The sequence below is a fragment of the Plasmodium inui genome (assembly GCF_000524495.1).
Source record: "Plasmodium inui San Antonio 1 unplaced genomic scaffold supercont1.5, whole genome shotgun sequence".
Lineage (NCBI taxonomy): Eukaryota > Apicomplexa > Aconoidasida > Haemosporida > Plasmodiidae > Plasmodium > Plasmodium inui.
Window position 1 is genome coordinate 401,966 of NW_008481839.1, and position 14,053 is coordinate 416,018.

General features: G+C 41.8%; 2 protein-coding genes across 2 annotated transcripts in view; one reads left to right on the plus strand and one right to left on the minus strand.

Annotated features, from left to right (window-relative positions):
• Window positions 1–137: 137 nt before the first annotated feature.
• C922_01537 (hypothetical protein) lies at window positions 138–4,563 on the minus strand (the record flags this gene model as incomplete). Its single annotated transcript, XM_008817140.1, has 6 exons — window positions 138–197; window positions 358–421; window positions 592–715; window positions 842–920; window positions 1,090–4,309; window positions 4,511–4,563. The coding sequence occupies 6 exons, from the start codon at window positions 4,561–4,563 to the stop codon at window positions 138–140; spliced, it is 3,600 nt and encodes a 1,199-aa protein (XP_008815362.1).
• Window positions 4,564–8,590: 4,027 nt separating this feature from the next.
• The window catches only part of C922_01538 (hypothetical protein), a gene marked incomplete at both ends in the record, with an annotated part of 9,186 nt that continues 3,723 nt past the window's right edge, over window positions 8,591–14,053 (plus strand). Inside the window, one exon of the mRNA XM_008817141.1 lies at window positions 8,591–13,931. Coding sequence (XP_008815363.1) covers window positions 8,591–13,931 — 5,341 coding nt within the window. The remainder of the gene's footprint in view (window positions 13,932–14,053) is intronic.

Consider the following 14,053-nt stretch of genomic DNA (forward strand, 5'->3'; position numbering starts at 1 on the left):
TAAACTTTTCGCGTGGGTTATAAGTTTATTACGATAAAAAGGGTGTGAAAAAAAAAACCAAGTGGAAAGAAACGAGAATAGAAATATCATATTCAAAATCGTTAATGCGAAGGATCACCCCGTGGTGGAGGGTCCTCTTAAATTAAGATGTTCCTAATTTCTTGGGCAAAGGTATACAGGTTTCTCGTAAAGTTTTCCTAAAAAGGTAGACAGGTGGGAGTGAGCCAAGTGGGGCATATAATTTAAAGGCGACATTTCGCCCCCCCAGCGTGGGCAGATTTTTCAATCGAAGGGACTGGTGGTACGCACGCGCGGCGTAGGAGGAGGAAGACAGAAGAGTAGTGTGTCCTTTCTTACTCGGTTGTTCGGAGCCAAATTCGACTCAATGTGGTCCATTAATTTGCAAAAGCTGTGCCTTAGCCTGAAGGGGACAAGAACGCAGAAAATGTTGGTACCACAAAATAAATGATTGAACTGGTCGGGCGGGAACCACCGTCAACAGTGATGATAGGAGAAGGGGTTCATATTGTCTTCTACGATGTTTATTTGATCGGAACATCGATCATTTCCCCCCTTGTCGGGGGCACTTACTTCTGCTGCTTCTCTTCGCTCTGCTGTGAAATGAGTTGCTCCTGTATTTTGAAGTACCCCTGCGCGTCAAGCAGTATTAGACCCAACAGAGGCTGCGACATGCTCCAGGTGCTGCCAAAATCGCCTGCGATGGTGAGAAAGTGCATTGGATGAAAAAGGGGGAAAAAAAGGGGCGTGCGCCGGGGAGATGCTCTCGTGGGGATGAAATGGGGAACATTCTCCCCTCGGGAGCCATTCGGGTGGCGCCTACCTCCCAGTATCAAGTGGAACATGAGATTGAGCACTTCCTTGAGGGCTTGCGGCTGGCTTTCCAAGAAGTTCTTTATTATCTGTGGGAAGGGGAGAAATCAAGTAAGAGGTGGTGAGGAAGATGCGGTGAGGAAGATGTGGTGACGAAAACGTGACAAGCTCCAAGCAACCGAGGACGCCCAAATTCCACGTGGAATGGCCCTTCCACACTCCGCTCTGCACGCCATACGTCGCCCTCTCTTGCGGTACCTGACCCTGCTCAGTGGAGCTCTTCCGGTTGGTAAAAATGTACGTGACGATGTTGTCCAAGATAGAGCAGCAAGTCATGGACACAGTGTAGTCAAAGGAGCAGAGGCCTTCCTTAACGTTGTGAATAATATCAGCAATGAGCTGAAATTCGAGGTTCAAAATTCGCTGGAAGAAATTCTTCGTAACTAAATCGAGAAAGGAAAAGTATGGCTTCAGATGTTTGATGTAGGAGAGTAAGTCATTGGTGGGGATTACCAGACACATGTTCAAAGCCAAGTTGAGCGAATTGTTCAGTATATCATCATTGTACAAGTCAAAGATGGCGAAATTTACGAAATCGCCATTTAGGCAATTATTAAACATATTCAGCAGGAGAGAGATAATCTTGTATTTCTCCTTATATAGGTCCATAAACTTCTCCTTCTGCAGCAAGTTATTGGAAATGATAATAAGGATGTTTGATACCACTTTGAAGAGGAGTATACCGTTGGGGGAAGACTTGGGGAAGGTGATTCTCTGCGATTTGTTGTAGACAAACTCGCACATGAATTTGAGGAAAGGAATGCATATGTCATAGCTGTCCCATATGACGTCTACCAAGGAGGTGAGAATATTCATCTGGTTGTCTTCCAGAGGGTAACTATTGATGAAAAAATTAAAAAACATATTATATGTCTCTACATTGTTGCAAGCCATGCAGATTCCTCTCAAATCTCGGAGTACCCCAATGAAGGACAACTTTATTTCGTTATTCTTCAGAATGATGTCTTTCCCATTTAGGCTTATTTCTCTCTTGATGCACTCCAGCAGGTTGTTTATTGGTAGGATATATTTTTCAAAGGACGACGAGACGAGGTTCTGCTCCATGAATAGGAGCTTTGTCAATATTAAGTAGTAGTTCGTTCTGTACTTATAATATTTTGCTACCTTCAAAAATTTACTATCCCGATTGTGTAGTAAATTTAGCACCTTTTCATTTTTCAGTAGCATCCTCGCGAAGACTATAAGTTTAGGTGTTTTATCCTCCAAGCATACGATGTTCATGCCGGATACGAGGTCATGAAACAAGTCCAGACTTCTCTTCACAATTTGCTCACAATCGGTTCGGTTATTCAAGTTAAATAAGATCTTACTAACGATTAGGTCTATGAGGGGGTCGTTGTTTTCTTCGTCATCCTGATTTGTAATTAACGATGGGGTGGAAAAGTTGTTCATATTGTTATTCATCATGGTTGACGTGACATTATTTGCTGCACTTCCAGATGGAAAGGCCAACCCGTTGCTGCTTACACCGTCAGGCGTTATCAAGCTTGACATCTGCAATGGGTGCTCTCCTCCAGACGGATTGGCGCTACTCCCCCCCCCTGTGCCGCCATTCGGTCCAATCCCAGTGGACGGGATGGTAATTCGCATCGCCACGCATTTCATCTCCTTCAGAAAGTTATTATTTTTCTTCCCACTGATGTAAATCTTTTTAAAAAGCTCCAAACAGTTTAGGTAGGCAAATTCGAGGTACTCAAAAACTTCGGCCGACTTGTTGGTCTGTTCCATGAGGGAGAAAACGAGAAAGCAGAGTTCGGAATTTATCTTAAAATTGTCAGACGAGGCGCTTTTCATGTTGGAGACAGCACTACTCGATATGATGGAGGCGATAATAAAAACCAACCACGTTATTTGTTCAATAAACACCGTTTTGCTAATCAAATTATTCTCGTGGCTATGTTTCAGTTCATAAAAAATAGACAGCAATTTAGCTCCAATAAAATGGTACTGCAATTTGGAAAGGTTCGAAATGAGCTCCATCTGTTCACTCCGTAGAACATCATTATATAGGGGGTTTTCCATTTCGCAGTTGTCCCCCGTCTCGCAAATATACTTGGCTAGCTCCAACCGGGTGTTGATAAAAATCATACTAATGTCGTATATGTAATCACAAATAATAAGGAACTTATTGTCAATCTCATGCGAACTGAAGCTATTCGATATTGGATTTTTTTTTAGGAAAATATTTTTATTACTCAGGACATCTTTCAACAGTTCATTTTCATCCGTGCGGCTATTAATTTCTTTTATCACTTTGGATGGAATTATATTTAACATATTACTCCAAATGCCCAGCAGGTAATGTTTACTATTGCAGAGGTACTTCCAGTTCTTCATTCCATCAATAGTAAATAAATATATGTTGTGACACCAGGAGAGGAAGTTTGGGTAGGTACTTAATTCTTGCAGCCGAATGCTCGTGTCAATTTTTCCTATCAGTCGGCATAACTCATGGAAGCAATCTTCATCATGGAGGCCAATTTTTTTTTCGATAATGTTATTAAGTCCTCCCAAGAATTCATTCATATAATGTGTCTTTTGTTTTTCACTCGAAAAAAAAGTTTTCCTCAATCCACCAAGGAGTATTAACGATCGCAGGCAATATTTACCACAACAGTTACGCAAGTCGTCCTCATCAGACATACAAATTTCATACATGTCGAAAAATAACTTCGGAATGTTCTTCTCGTTAAATATGTCCCATGATTGGGGTATCATCAGAGATACATTTTCATCAGAACTTTCATCATTTATCATTGTACCCATAAAATCGAAGGACAAACTGTTGTATATTAATTCTAATATTTTAATTAACAACCGATTTTCGTCCATTCTTAATTCTATCCGTATGCTTCCCTTTACAAACTCTTCGAGCGTTTCTATGCCGACTTTGAATATATCTTTCAGTACGTAGTCTCTAAACGAGATTGCGCACCTCCTGTTTTTCGCGGAATTCACTCCACATTGGGGGTGCATGTCTTCTATCAGTGCTGCGTAAATGTACAATCCGATTATCCAATGACTTGTTACTGAATTTAGGAAGTAATCTACTTGCTTTATTATCAGTGAATAATTCGTATTTTCCAACCACGACAGTTTTACTATGCGTACGTACAATCTGACTAAATTTCCTAACACGTTGGAGGATAAATTTAAAATGTCTACTCCTTTGTTGTACAAATAGGACAGCACGAATTCTTTCAACTCATCCTTCTCGTTCTGTTCTATCTTGTTCCACTCATTTGTGATTAACTGAAGCAACCCCGACGTCGTGAAAATTAGCGTGTGCACATGGCTCGTGTTCCCCAGGATGTTTTTTAATTTGCTTACGTTCCCTACATTGTTCACTAGGGGTAACAGTATCGTGTGCGCTTGATTCTGTTCTTCCTTATTTCCGCTGCATGGGGAGAGAAGAAAAAAAAAAAAAAAAAACGGAAGTAGAAATTTATCGGAACTTCGTGAACTGCCGCTAACAAAACCATTGGCGGCTTCATGCCCTCTCTATCGCCATGCGACATGAATAGGAACTAACAGATTCACAGATAACTCCCTGCTATCTCTTCGCAGTTTTCCTAGCACGTGTTCTCCTTTTTCTTACCAATACATAGCCTCGCAAAGGACCTGTAGCTGCTGCAACTCCGACTCGCTCATTTTGGGAAAGACTAATAAAAACACACAGTACTGACTTTGACGGGATGGAGGAGAAAAACACAAATATGCAGCTAACTCACGTCGCGGTACACCAACTCGGCGTCACCTTTGTGTCGAATCAGCGTGGACGGAACGCGGGATAGAAACACACAAATGTAGGCGAAAAGGAAGTGTAGGACAAACCAAAAAAGGTCACCCCCAGTTGATATTAGAAGGGAAAATAAAATAACGTGGAGGCCGATAAACTTTTAAAGGTGACATGAAAAAGGCATCACTTGTTCATTTGAGCGTATGAATTTCAAAATAGGAGAAATTTTTTCGACTCGCACACATTTTGAGGTAGCAGTGTGGTCCTTGAGATGCACAAGGAAAGAGGTGGGTGTAGAGGTGCGTTTCTTTCTTTTTTCCTTCCTTTTTTTTTTTCTTTTTTTTTTTTTCCTTCTCCGAGGATATTTTTCCCGTCGGTACAAGCCGTTCGAACTTGCTCCTACATGTGCATATGCAATACGTGCGCGTAATGCTATACACCTCGGGTCAGTAAGCAGAAGATGGTGCCTCTCTCTCCTTTCTGTTCATTGATTCAAACATCACTACATAAACGTGCGCATGAATTCCTGCGCGGGTGGCCGCTGGTGTGCCTTCTCGTGTAGCTGCACGAGTGTCAAATCCTCTGTGTTTCGTGCCCCCCTGCTTCTCCTTTCAGCTCCATATGCATATTCGAACGAATACCTATTTCCAATTAAAAAGTTTTTAATTAAAAACGATTTAAAAAAAAAAAAAACACGCCCCTCTGCTTCACATCTTAGCAGTGTAACAGGGTTATATGTGTGTATATATGAATATACTGGCCCATGTTGGCTGATGCTCATACAAATTTCTGCGTATAGCACGCACAACGTGTATGATACACTGATACGCGCATGATACACAGTTGCGCGCCAAAGGGAACACAATTCACTTGGCATTAATTCGATGAAGCTAGTAGCGAATTAAGTCATTAAAAAAGAAAAAAAAAAGAGAGAAACAAATGACATAATCGTAAATAGAGAAAGGAATTAACAAGGGCGAATGTCGATGTATGAGGCCAAAAAAGGGATGACCCGCGAGGAGCACATATGTACAAGTGGGCCCAGTGGGAAAAAAAAAAGAAAAAAAGAATAGAGTAACGGGTGAAGGCGAATTCATGCATCGCAGCAAATAAAATGAAACAGGAAATAAGGAAAGGGGAGTAAAATTATGATGATGCTCGTGGGGTGCTTGGCACATTTGCTTGGCCATGCGTGGGGAACGTGGAATACTGCGAATTGTGAAAACATACGCATATGTATACCTGTAATATATGCATATATGTAATATGTACATATATATATGTACGTATATATATGTATGCGTGGAGTGGGAGGAATGTCGCAAACAAATATATATTATAAAAGCACGCATAGAAGAAACGCAAAAAAAAAAAAAAACACTAATTACATAAAAGCGTACTTTTCTGTAAGAATGTAAGAACCTTTGCGAAAGAAAAGGTGTTGAAACGAGGAACAAAATGATATCTCCTTCGTGTGCGTTACTTTTTTTTTTTTTCTTTTTCATCATTAGGAACCTTTCAAATTTGATAATAGTTAAATTTTCGCCCCAAACGGGTAATGGACGGCAAAAGAAGCCCATAAGAATATTTTTATATGCGTATTTGTTATACACGTGTATAAATAACCTATTTCACGCCCATCGGGGTGGCGGGCATTTCCACTCCCCCAATATATATATGAATATTGGCAGCATGAAAAGATACGCCTCTCCAAAATGAGCTACTCTTCCCCCCGCCCCCCAAAAAAAAACGCTCCTGCATCAGAATGACATAAAAGTGGGTTATATTTAACCGGTTTAAGGGTAACACTTCGTCCGTACTGTACAAAAAGATTAAGAAAAAAAAAAGAACCTATTGAAAGGAAAATTCGCAAAGATAAAAATGCTCTGTAGTAAGGATGAAACCAGACTTGGGCAATGCGCAGTTCTAATTCGTCGCAGTAGGGAGAGCCTCGCGAAGTCCGCGGCGAACCGAGCGCACGTTAAAAGGCGACGCTCAAAGCGCAACGCGCATATGCGAATTCGCGCAAGCACGAACAAATTGTTACAATATACCATAATATACTTATTATTTAATATATATAAAATATATTTACGTATATATCTGCATTTTTGCGCTTATTACATATGCTCATGGCGTGCCACACTCGTGTTCACGTGAACCTATTTTTTTTTTTTTTTTTTGATATATACAATACGTTGTATTTTCTTACAAAAAAAAAAAACTTTTTTTTGTACATTTTTTTGTGAATTTAAAAAGTTATTTTTATTTTCCTTAAAATATTACTTACTGCTGATTCAGTAATTATTTATTATATTATTTTTTTAAGGCATAGTCATCTCTGTTTTTTTATGTTAAAAGAGATGATGAATTTATAGAGATTCATTCCATTTTTTTAGATTATTTTTATTATGTTTCGTTATCACTTTCCTTTTGTTACATTCATTTCATGGATGTAATTTCACATATGTACATGTTTATAACCCTTTATATGTGCCTTTGCATATGCTTATTTGCTTTTATTCATATGTGCCATAAGGAAAAAATCGTATGTATTATAACGCATGGCTATGTTAAGCTCGTGTACGCATCTCCGGCACGTGCGCACCTTTAGTATTGGTAGCATATGCCATATATGTACGTAACGTAATTGCCACCCCTTGGGAAAATTTTTTGAGTGCAAGTTTTTACGGGCTTTATGCTTGTGCGTCAAAATTTTTATATACGTGTGAACATAAGCATTACAATTTTATCAGCGTGTTCGTGTTACGCGTGCGACCTCAAGAAGCAACCGAACACCCACGTGTACTATATTCCATTAAGCTTTGTACTTATTTTGGACATTTTTTCGCGCTTCTTGCGTTTTTTTATTTTTTTTCCTTTTTTCCGTTTTTCTCATTTTTTTGCCTTTTTTGCATTTTTTTCACGTATTTTTTTAGTTCTTTTTTGGTTACCTTCAAAAGTAAGCCAAAAATGAACACGTGCATTTCTCGTTAACATTGAACGTATGCCAAAATAGTGAAGGAATAGTGTGAGATGCGCAAACCCATTTATGGTGGCCTCCATTCTCGCAACACCTTTAAGTCTCATACATTTGTGTACACGAAAGCCTCTGCCTAATAGCTTCTGCCCTTTTGCACATTTGCCCTTTTACACATTTCCCCTTTTGCACATTTGCCCTTTTGCACATTTGCCCTTTTGCACATCTGCCCTTTTGCACATCTTCCCCTTTGCACCCCTGCCTCGCGTATTTCTATGTGTCCCTCATCGAAACCCAACGATGCAGCATAAGAGGAAACAAGTGGAAGCTCCAGGAATGCGACGAGTGCGCGCAACATCTATCTCCTCCCCCAATGCGGATCACAACACATGGTGCACGTATGTATACGCGCAGGAAGGCAGTTACAAACAGTTTTTGTAAAATTTTTTTTGTGAAGACTGATCTCCTAGCACACGACCCATGACATTTATCCAGAAACATTTTGTTCATTTTGTTTATTTTGTTTATTCTGGTGTTTTATCTTATTTTTTGAACCTCGGTCTATTTGAACATGATGAGCAGTCCACGTCGGAAAATTTAATGGTAGTAGCAAAGTGAATTTTTTTTTCCCCCCATAATTTTTTTTTGTGTAAAAAAGTAAAATTAAAATAAAAGTACCTATATGCCCACACGTATGTACGTTTAGATGTGTCTGAATTTCCTGCAACGTCCACACGTGTTGCATGCAAATGGTGTAGGAAGGACCGGGTGGATGTAATAAAATATGCGAAGGCGTATGAGTAAAATTTCAAATTCGTGAACCGTGCGCTCCTTTCTTTTAACGAGGAAGGAGAAAGGGCAGGAGAAGTGGGAACGATCCAGCAGGTTACCAAAGAACCTAACCACAACGACCATCGCGAGCTTGCGCACCAAAGTGAAGTAGACAATCTTTCAAAAGCATGCATAACGCATCCAAAACGGAAATATCCAAAAACAATTTAAACATTTTCTCATTGTTTTACGCCAAATATGGAAAAAAGAACAACAATGATGATGTAATTACGAGCGAGCAGCCCGTGACAGAGGAAAATTTGACCAACGCGAAAAATAATTACAATCAGAATGTCAGTACTAGTATCAGCATGAGTAGTAACATCCTCAGCAGTAACGTCCTAAGCATCAATAGCGACCAAGTCCAAAGCGAACATGATCTGTTCATGGAGAGAGAACAAGACTACGACTCACATAAAAATCCATACAAATCTGCCAAATTGTTTTACGACAATAATATGCCTTTCGAAACGCATAGAAAGAGCAGCCGAAGTTTATTGGACAAGAATTATTTCTCCATTGCACATGCGTCCATCTTCCCCAAGGAGGAGTTTCTAGGCGGCTCCCCAAAAAATGGTTCCAACGATGCCAAAAATGCCAACAAGGACAAAAGTCGAAAGAACAACAAAAGTAATGATAACCTGTACGACACGGATTACAACTTAGACAATAACAGTTACATGGATAACCAAAGTAAATTTTCGAAATTCCTGGACGCTTTTCAAAATGTGGATGGTAGTGATGATTACGACACCTTTGACATATTTGGCATTAACAAACCGAGGTCCACTCAGGGTTCCACTTCTGTGGGCGCCGCTCGGGAAGCGGAAAGTGGAGCCTCAACCAAGGAGGAAGATAAGGCCACATCAGGAGTGGCGACATCCACCACAGCGGCAGCGCCGTCGACAGCGAAGGATGCACAGAATCATCAGGCAAAAGAAGATGATAAACTGACTGGCGGTCCAAAGCGGAAGGCGCCAGTTCAGCGCGGAAACAAAGCGGGTAGTGGACACCGCGAGGTTGAGTGCGATCCGGGATCTGGTCGCTGCGAAGGGAGTAGCGCCGAGAATAGTGGAGAGTACATCGCCGACCACGTTAGCGATCACGTTAGCCATCACGTTGGTAACTGTGTAGCGGACGAGACCGGGAACCACATTGACCAGTTAGACGAGGCACATCAGAACAACCCCACAGAAACACACACCGGGGAGAAACCCCCATATGACGAGAAAAATTTTCCTTACGATAAATTTCTACTGAAGAATTTTTTCTCCAAAATATCAAAATTCATGTCGAATAACAACAATGAAGAAGGAGGACACAGAGATGCAAAATATAAGTCAAAAGAAATAGGAAAGAACGATGACCATCTCACTGTACCCTTTAGCAGAAGAGGTGAAAGTCTCAATTCGTATAGCTCTCCATACGAATTAAAAGAATATTTCGATAATAATGAAATGAAAAGCCAAACAGGGAAGATGAGAAATTCCCTGGAAAGATTTGACACGTGGGAACCTTTCCCAGCCAGTGAGGAAAAAAACAAGTATGAAATGAGCAACGATATTAGTGACAAATGCAACCAAGGGGAGTCACCTGAGAATGATCAGGTAGGAAGGTCAGACCGGACAGACAGACTAGAGACATATCAACACGCAAATATACAGAGCCACTATGCAAACACACAGACGGAAAATAGTGAGAACCGCTCCGAAGGAAACAGGGGCAATTATAACTCCACCAAATGTTATCACTATGTGAAGAGCACGGATGAACCGAACGATGACTCGTTTAGTGATTTAGGCGGGAAGGGAATGATCCAAAGGAAATGCCATGCTTGCGCAAACGAGGAGGAAAAAGAGGAACAGTCGTACGTCGTGCACATGGAGAATCAGAAAATGGGCATCGAACAGGTTAAGGAAGAAGAAAACAATGCCACGAGAAAAAAGGGATATCACAGGAATGATTATCAAAATAATAGGCACATATCGCTTAGCGATTTGAAACATTTTCCAAACATAAGTTATTCAGGTAAACAGGATGGCTCCGAGATTTTTCGAAACAAAGAGAGTTTGCAAAAATACTACTCAATGCTTGACAAACTTTCAAAGAGAGAAACAAAGACGTCTGCCGCGCCGAGCAATATCTGTCTGAGTCATGGAAACAACGACGGTGTAAACGGGCAAGGGAACGACAAAAAAGGCAGTATTGATGCAATTAGTGCTGGTGATGGTAGTGGAAGCGATGCCTATGAGAAGGACGAAAATGGAGAGGAACGAGGCGATGGCAACTGTAGAACTGACCACAGCGCCCAGAACAGCGGACATCACGACGGCATCTGCATAAGTGACGACAACCTCGATACGAACAGCGCGGAACTACTTAAAAGAAACTCCGACGTGGAAAACAATTTCGCACATAACTCTGATGCGGTGAGCGGTGACACCTTGAGGAACAACAATACCTATCGGCACTGCTCAAATAGAAACTACGAATACAATAAATCAGAACAGGAACGTAGTGCCTATAGTAGAGTGCGCAGCAAGAAAGGGAATTTCCTCAATTATTCCTTTATGAATAGCAATACTCTCAACAAGGACTCTATCAACGTTGAGAGGAGCGAGCGAGACGACGAGGAGAATCACGCAGATGTTGACGCGGACGTCGAGGCGGACGCTTATGTGGATGCCAATGCCGACTGCGACGAAGACTGCGATGAACACTGCAGCGGTGACTGTTATGGGGAGGGCACCCGAGGTGGTGACGTAACCACGTGCATTAAACCGTTCCGACATATCAAGGGCACTGACTGCGATGACAACGATGTTAGCGTCTGCCTCTCTGCAGAGATGAACGCGACATGCAATCCTTATGTTAAGAAATGCGCCTTTAAAAAAGAAATGTACAGAAATCCATATGACGAGGTGTGCAGAATTAATAGCAACTACGACAATTTTGACGTTGGCATTTTCCAGGGAGACAAAGAAATGCTTAATTACAGCGAGGATAACTTAATACGGGACAAAGTACCCGATGAGGAATGTGCGTGTTGTGGTTCTGATGTGCAGAAGGGGAGGAGACACGGGAACGAGAGCGATGTGTATGATGGCGAAGTCGAGGAGCACGTGTATGACGATCACGCGGATCACGATCACGGGGACCACCATCACGACCAACAATACAATCGTGATGATCATCATCATGACAATATGGATGACGATCTGGATGGCCATCTAGATGACCGTCATCGCGACGACTTGCTGTTCTCCATGGCACCGTACAGCCGGAACAGCGGCGGAAAGTTAGAAACGCTCCCCAGGAACAGATTTAACCTTTTCAATAACTCGAACGCGTTTGAGTGCACGGAGGGCAGCTGCGGGGAGAGTTGCTTCCACGATAATTGCTGCCGGGGTGGTAACTGTCGAGGTCGTAGCTATCGGAGCGGTAACTGCCAACATGGCGGCTGCCAAGATAACGCCTGTTGGGACGACTGCTGCAGGAGCACCTGTGTCCCGGATAAATACCACATGCGGTACAGCGAGCGCGTGATCAGCGGCAACTTCTCGGACGGAGGGAAGAGCGTGGAAAGATACCTGAGAAACGTGCGCAGTGAGAAAAAGACCGCCTACAGCAACCCATTTAACCTGAACAGCAGCATTGCGTACAACCTCTACCGAAGGGCTAGAAAGAATTATTTCCCAAAAAATCACTATGATCATATTGGGAAGGAAAACTGTGCTAACCATGTGATAAAAGATTATTTAGAAGGAAAAATGAAGGAAAGCAAAAATGATGACAACAAATCAGCAACGTTAGCGGAACAAAAAAAAAAGGATTTTAAAGGAACCTTTATTTCACTGCCCAACATTAACAGTTTGAATGGGCAAAAATGGTCCTCTCCAAGTGACGTATATTATTATAGCAAAAGAAACAAATCGGAAGAAAAAATTCTCATTGCAAATTTGTACGATGAGGATGATTATTCTAGCAGGGACATAGGAGGTGGTGGACCAGTTGGCCCATTAGCCATGGATTCTGCGCCTCCAGCCGTAGCGTCAGCAATTATGGTGACACCCTCATCATCCCCACGAAAGAGAACGACTGGTTTGACAGCAACTTCCGCCATGACTTTCGATTCGTCCCCCGTGAATACAGGAGATTGTCAGATTAACAGGCAAAAAGTAAGTGTAAGTAGCAACAAAATTGAAATCGTTAGGAAGGCCGATATGAATTATAAAAGGAGAATTATCGACTCCCGGCAGACTATGGCATCAAATGAATATATGCATCATTATGGCAGCAGCATAGCCATACCCAGTAGCAGTTATTACCACGATTCACTTTCCAAGTGTAATGGTTTGTATGATCATTCCTCTAACAACAGAAGTTTGAAAATGGCTCCCAAAACAAATAACCTAATGTCAGTTGATCCAAATGCTTTTTCTAATATACGCACAAAAATACCCTCAGAAAGAGGGCACAGAAATTTGTTCACTCATGTTATAGATGTTGAAAAATTACAAGAAAATCAATATCAAATATATAAGCAATTAAATATGAGCAATAGGGACAGAAAAAATACGAACGATTTTATCGATTTGGAGGACGTTAATCAGAGGAAGAACTACAATGTGTATAGACGAAATTCAGCCAGTGCCTCCAACGTTGTCGATTACGATTGGGAGAAGGAAAATTTTTTTAAAAAAAAAAGTGCACTTCTGAATTGTTACAATGACGTCGAGGACGACACAGCAGTCAATTCGTTCTTTCCCTGTGACAAAAAAAGGGAGCAGATGGTAAACTACATCATTGATGTGGATAAGGTGTACGAAGATGATAAGTACATGATTATGCCTTACGAGGGAGTGAAGCGGAGCCATATGGATTCCATGATGGAGGAGGAGAGCGCATTTAGGAGTGGTTCCATGAGTGTGACCCAAATGAAAAGGAGAACGGGCGAGAGAAAGCTGTTTCCCTTGCGCGAATGTGAAAGAGATTTCCTCCAACAGCAGCGGCACCACGAGCAGCAGCAACACTTGCTTTACAGCGACAGCGGCAACTACGAATTGATGATGGAGAAATGTAATAAGAGCTTTATACAGAATTCCCCGATGGACGTGCCATCCGTCAACAATTACCCAAGCAATAGGGAGTACATCATGAAAGCCAAGGGAGGAGGAAGCCCTATCCGGGATTATCCCTCGAACGAACAAATCCGAAGTGGCAGTGGAGCAGGCAGAAGGGCAAGAGGCAGAGGAGGAAGAAGCCTTTTTTATAGAAAGTACCCACTGGGTAGAGACTTACACGGTGACGAAAGTGCAAGCGAAATGTGGGATGCATCCGGAGTAGTAACAGGAGCAGGTGGCGGCCACGGAGACGAGAGCGAGACTGACGTAAATTACATCGATGATGAACTTGGCCCAAATAAGTATCGATCAGATCACAACGATAGCAACAGGAGAAGAAAGTTGAGTAAGCTTTACCGCGAACAACGCGTCCTCTTCAGTAGGCCACAATGTGCAGCTATGTCGAGAACGCTTCCACACCCAGAGATGCTCCACAGAGAGAAAAACAAATCAGAGCAATTGGAAGAA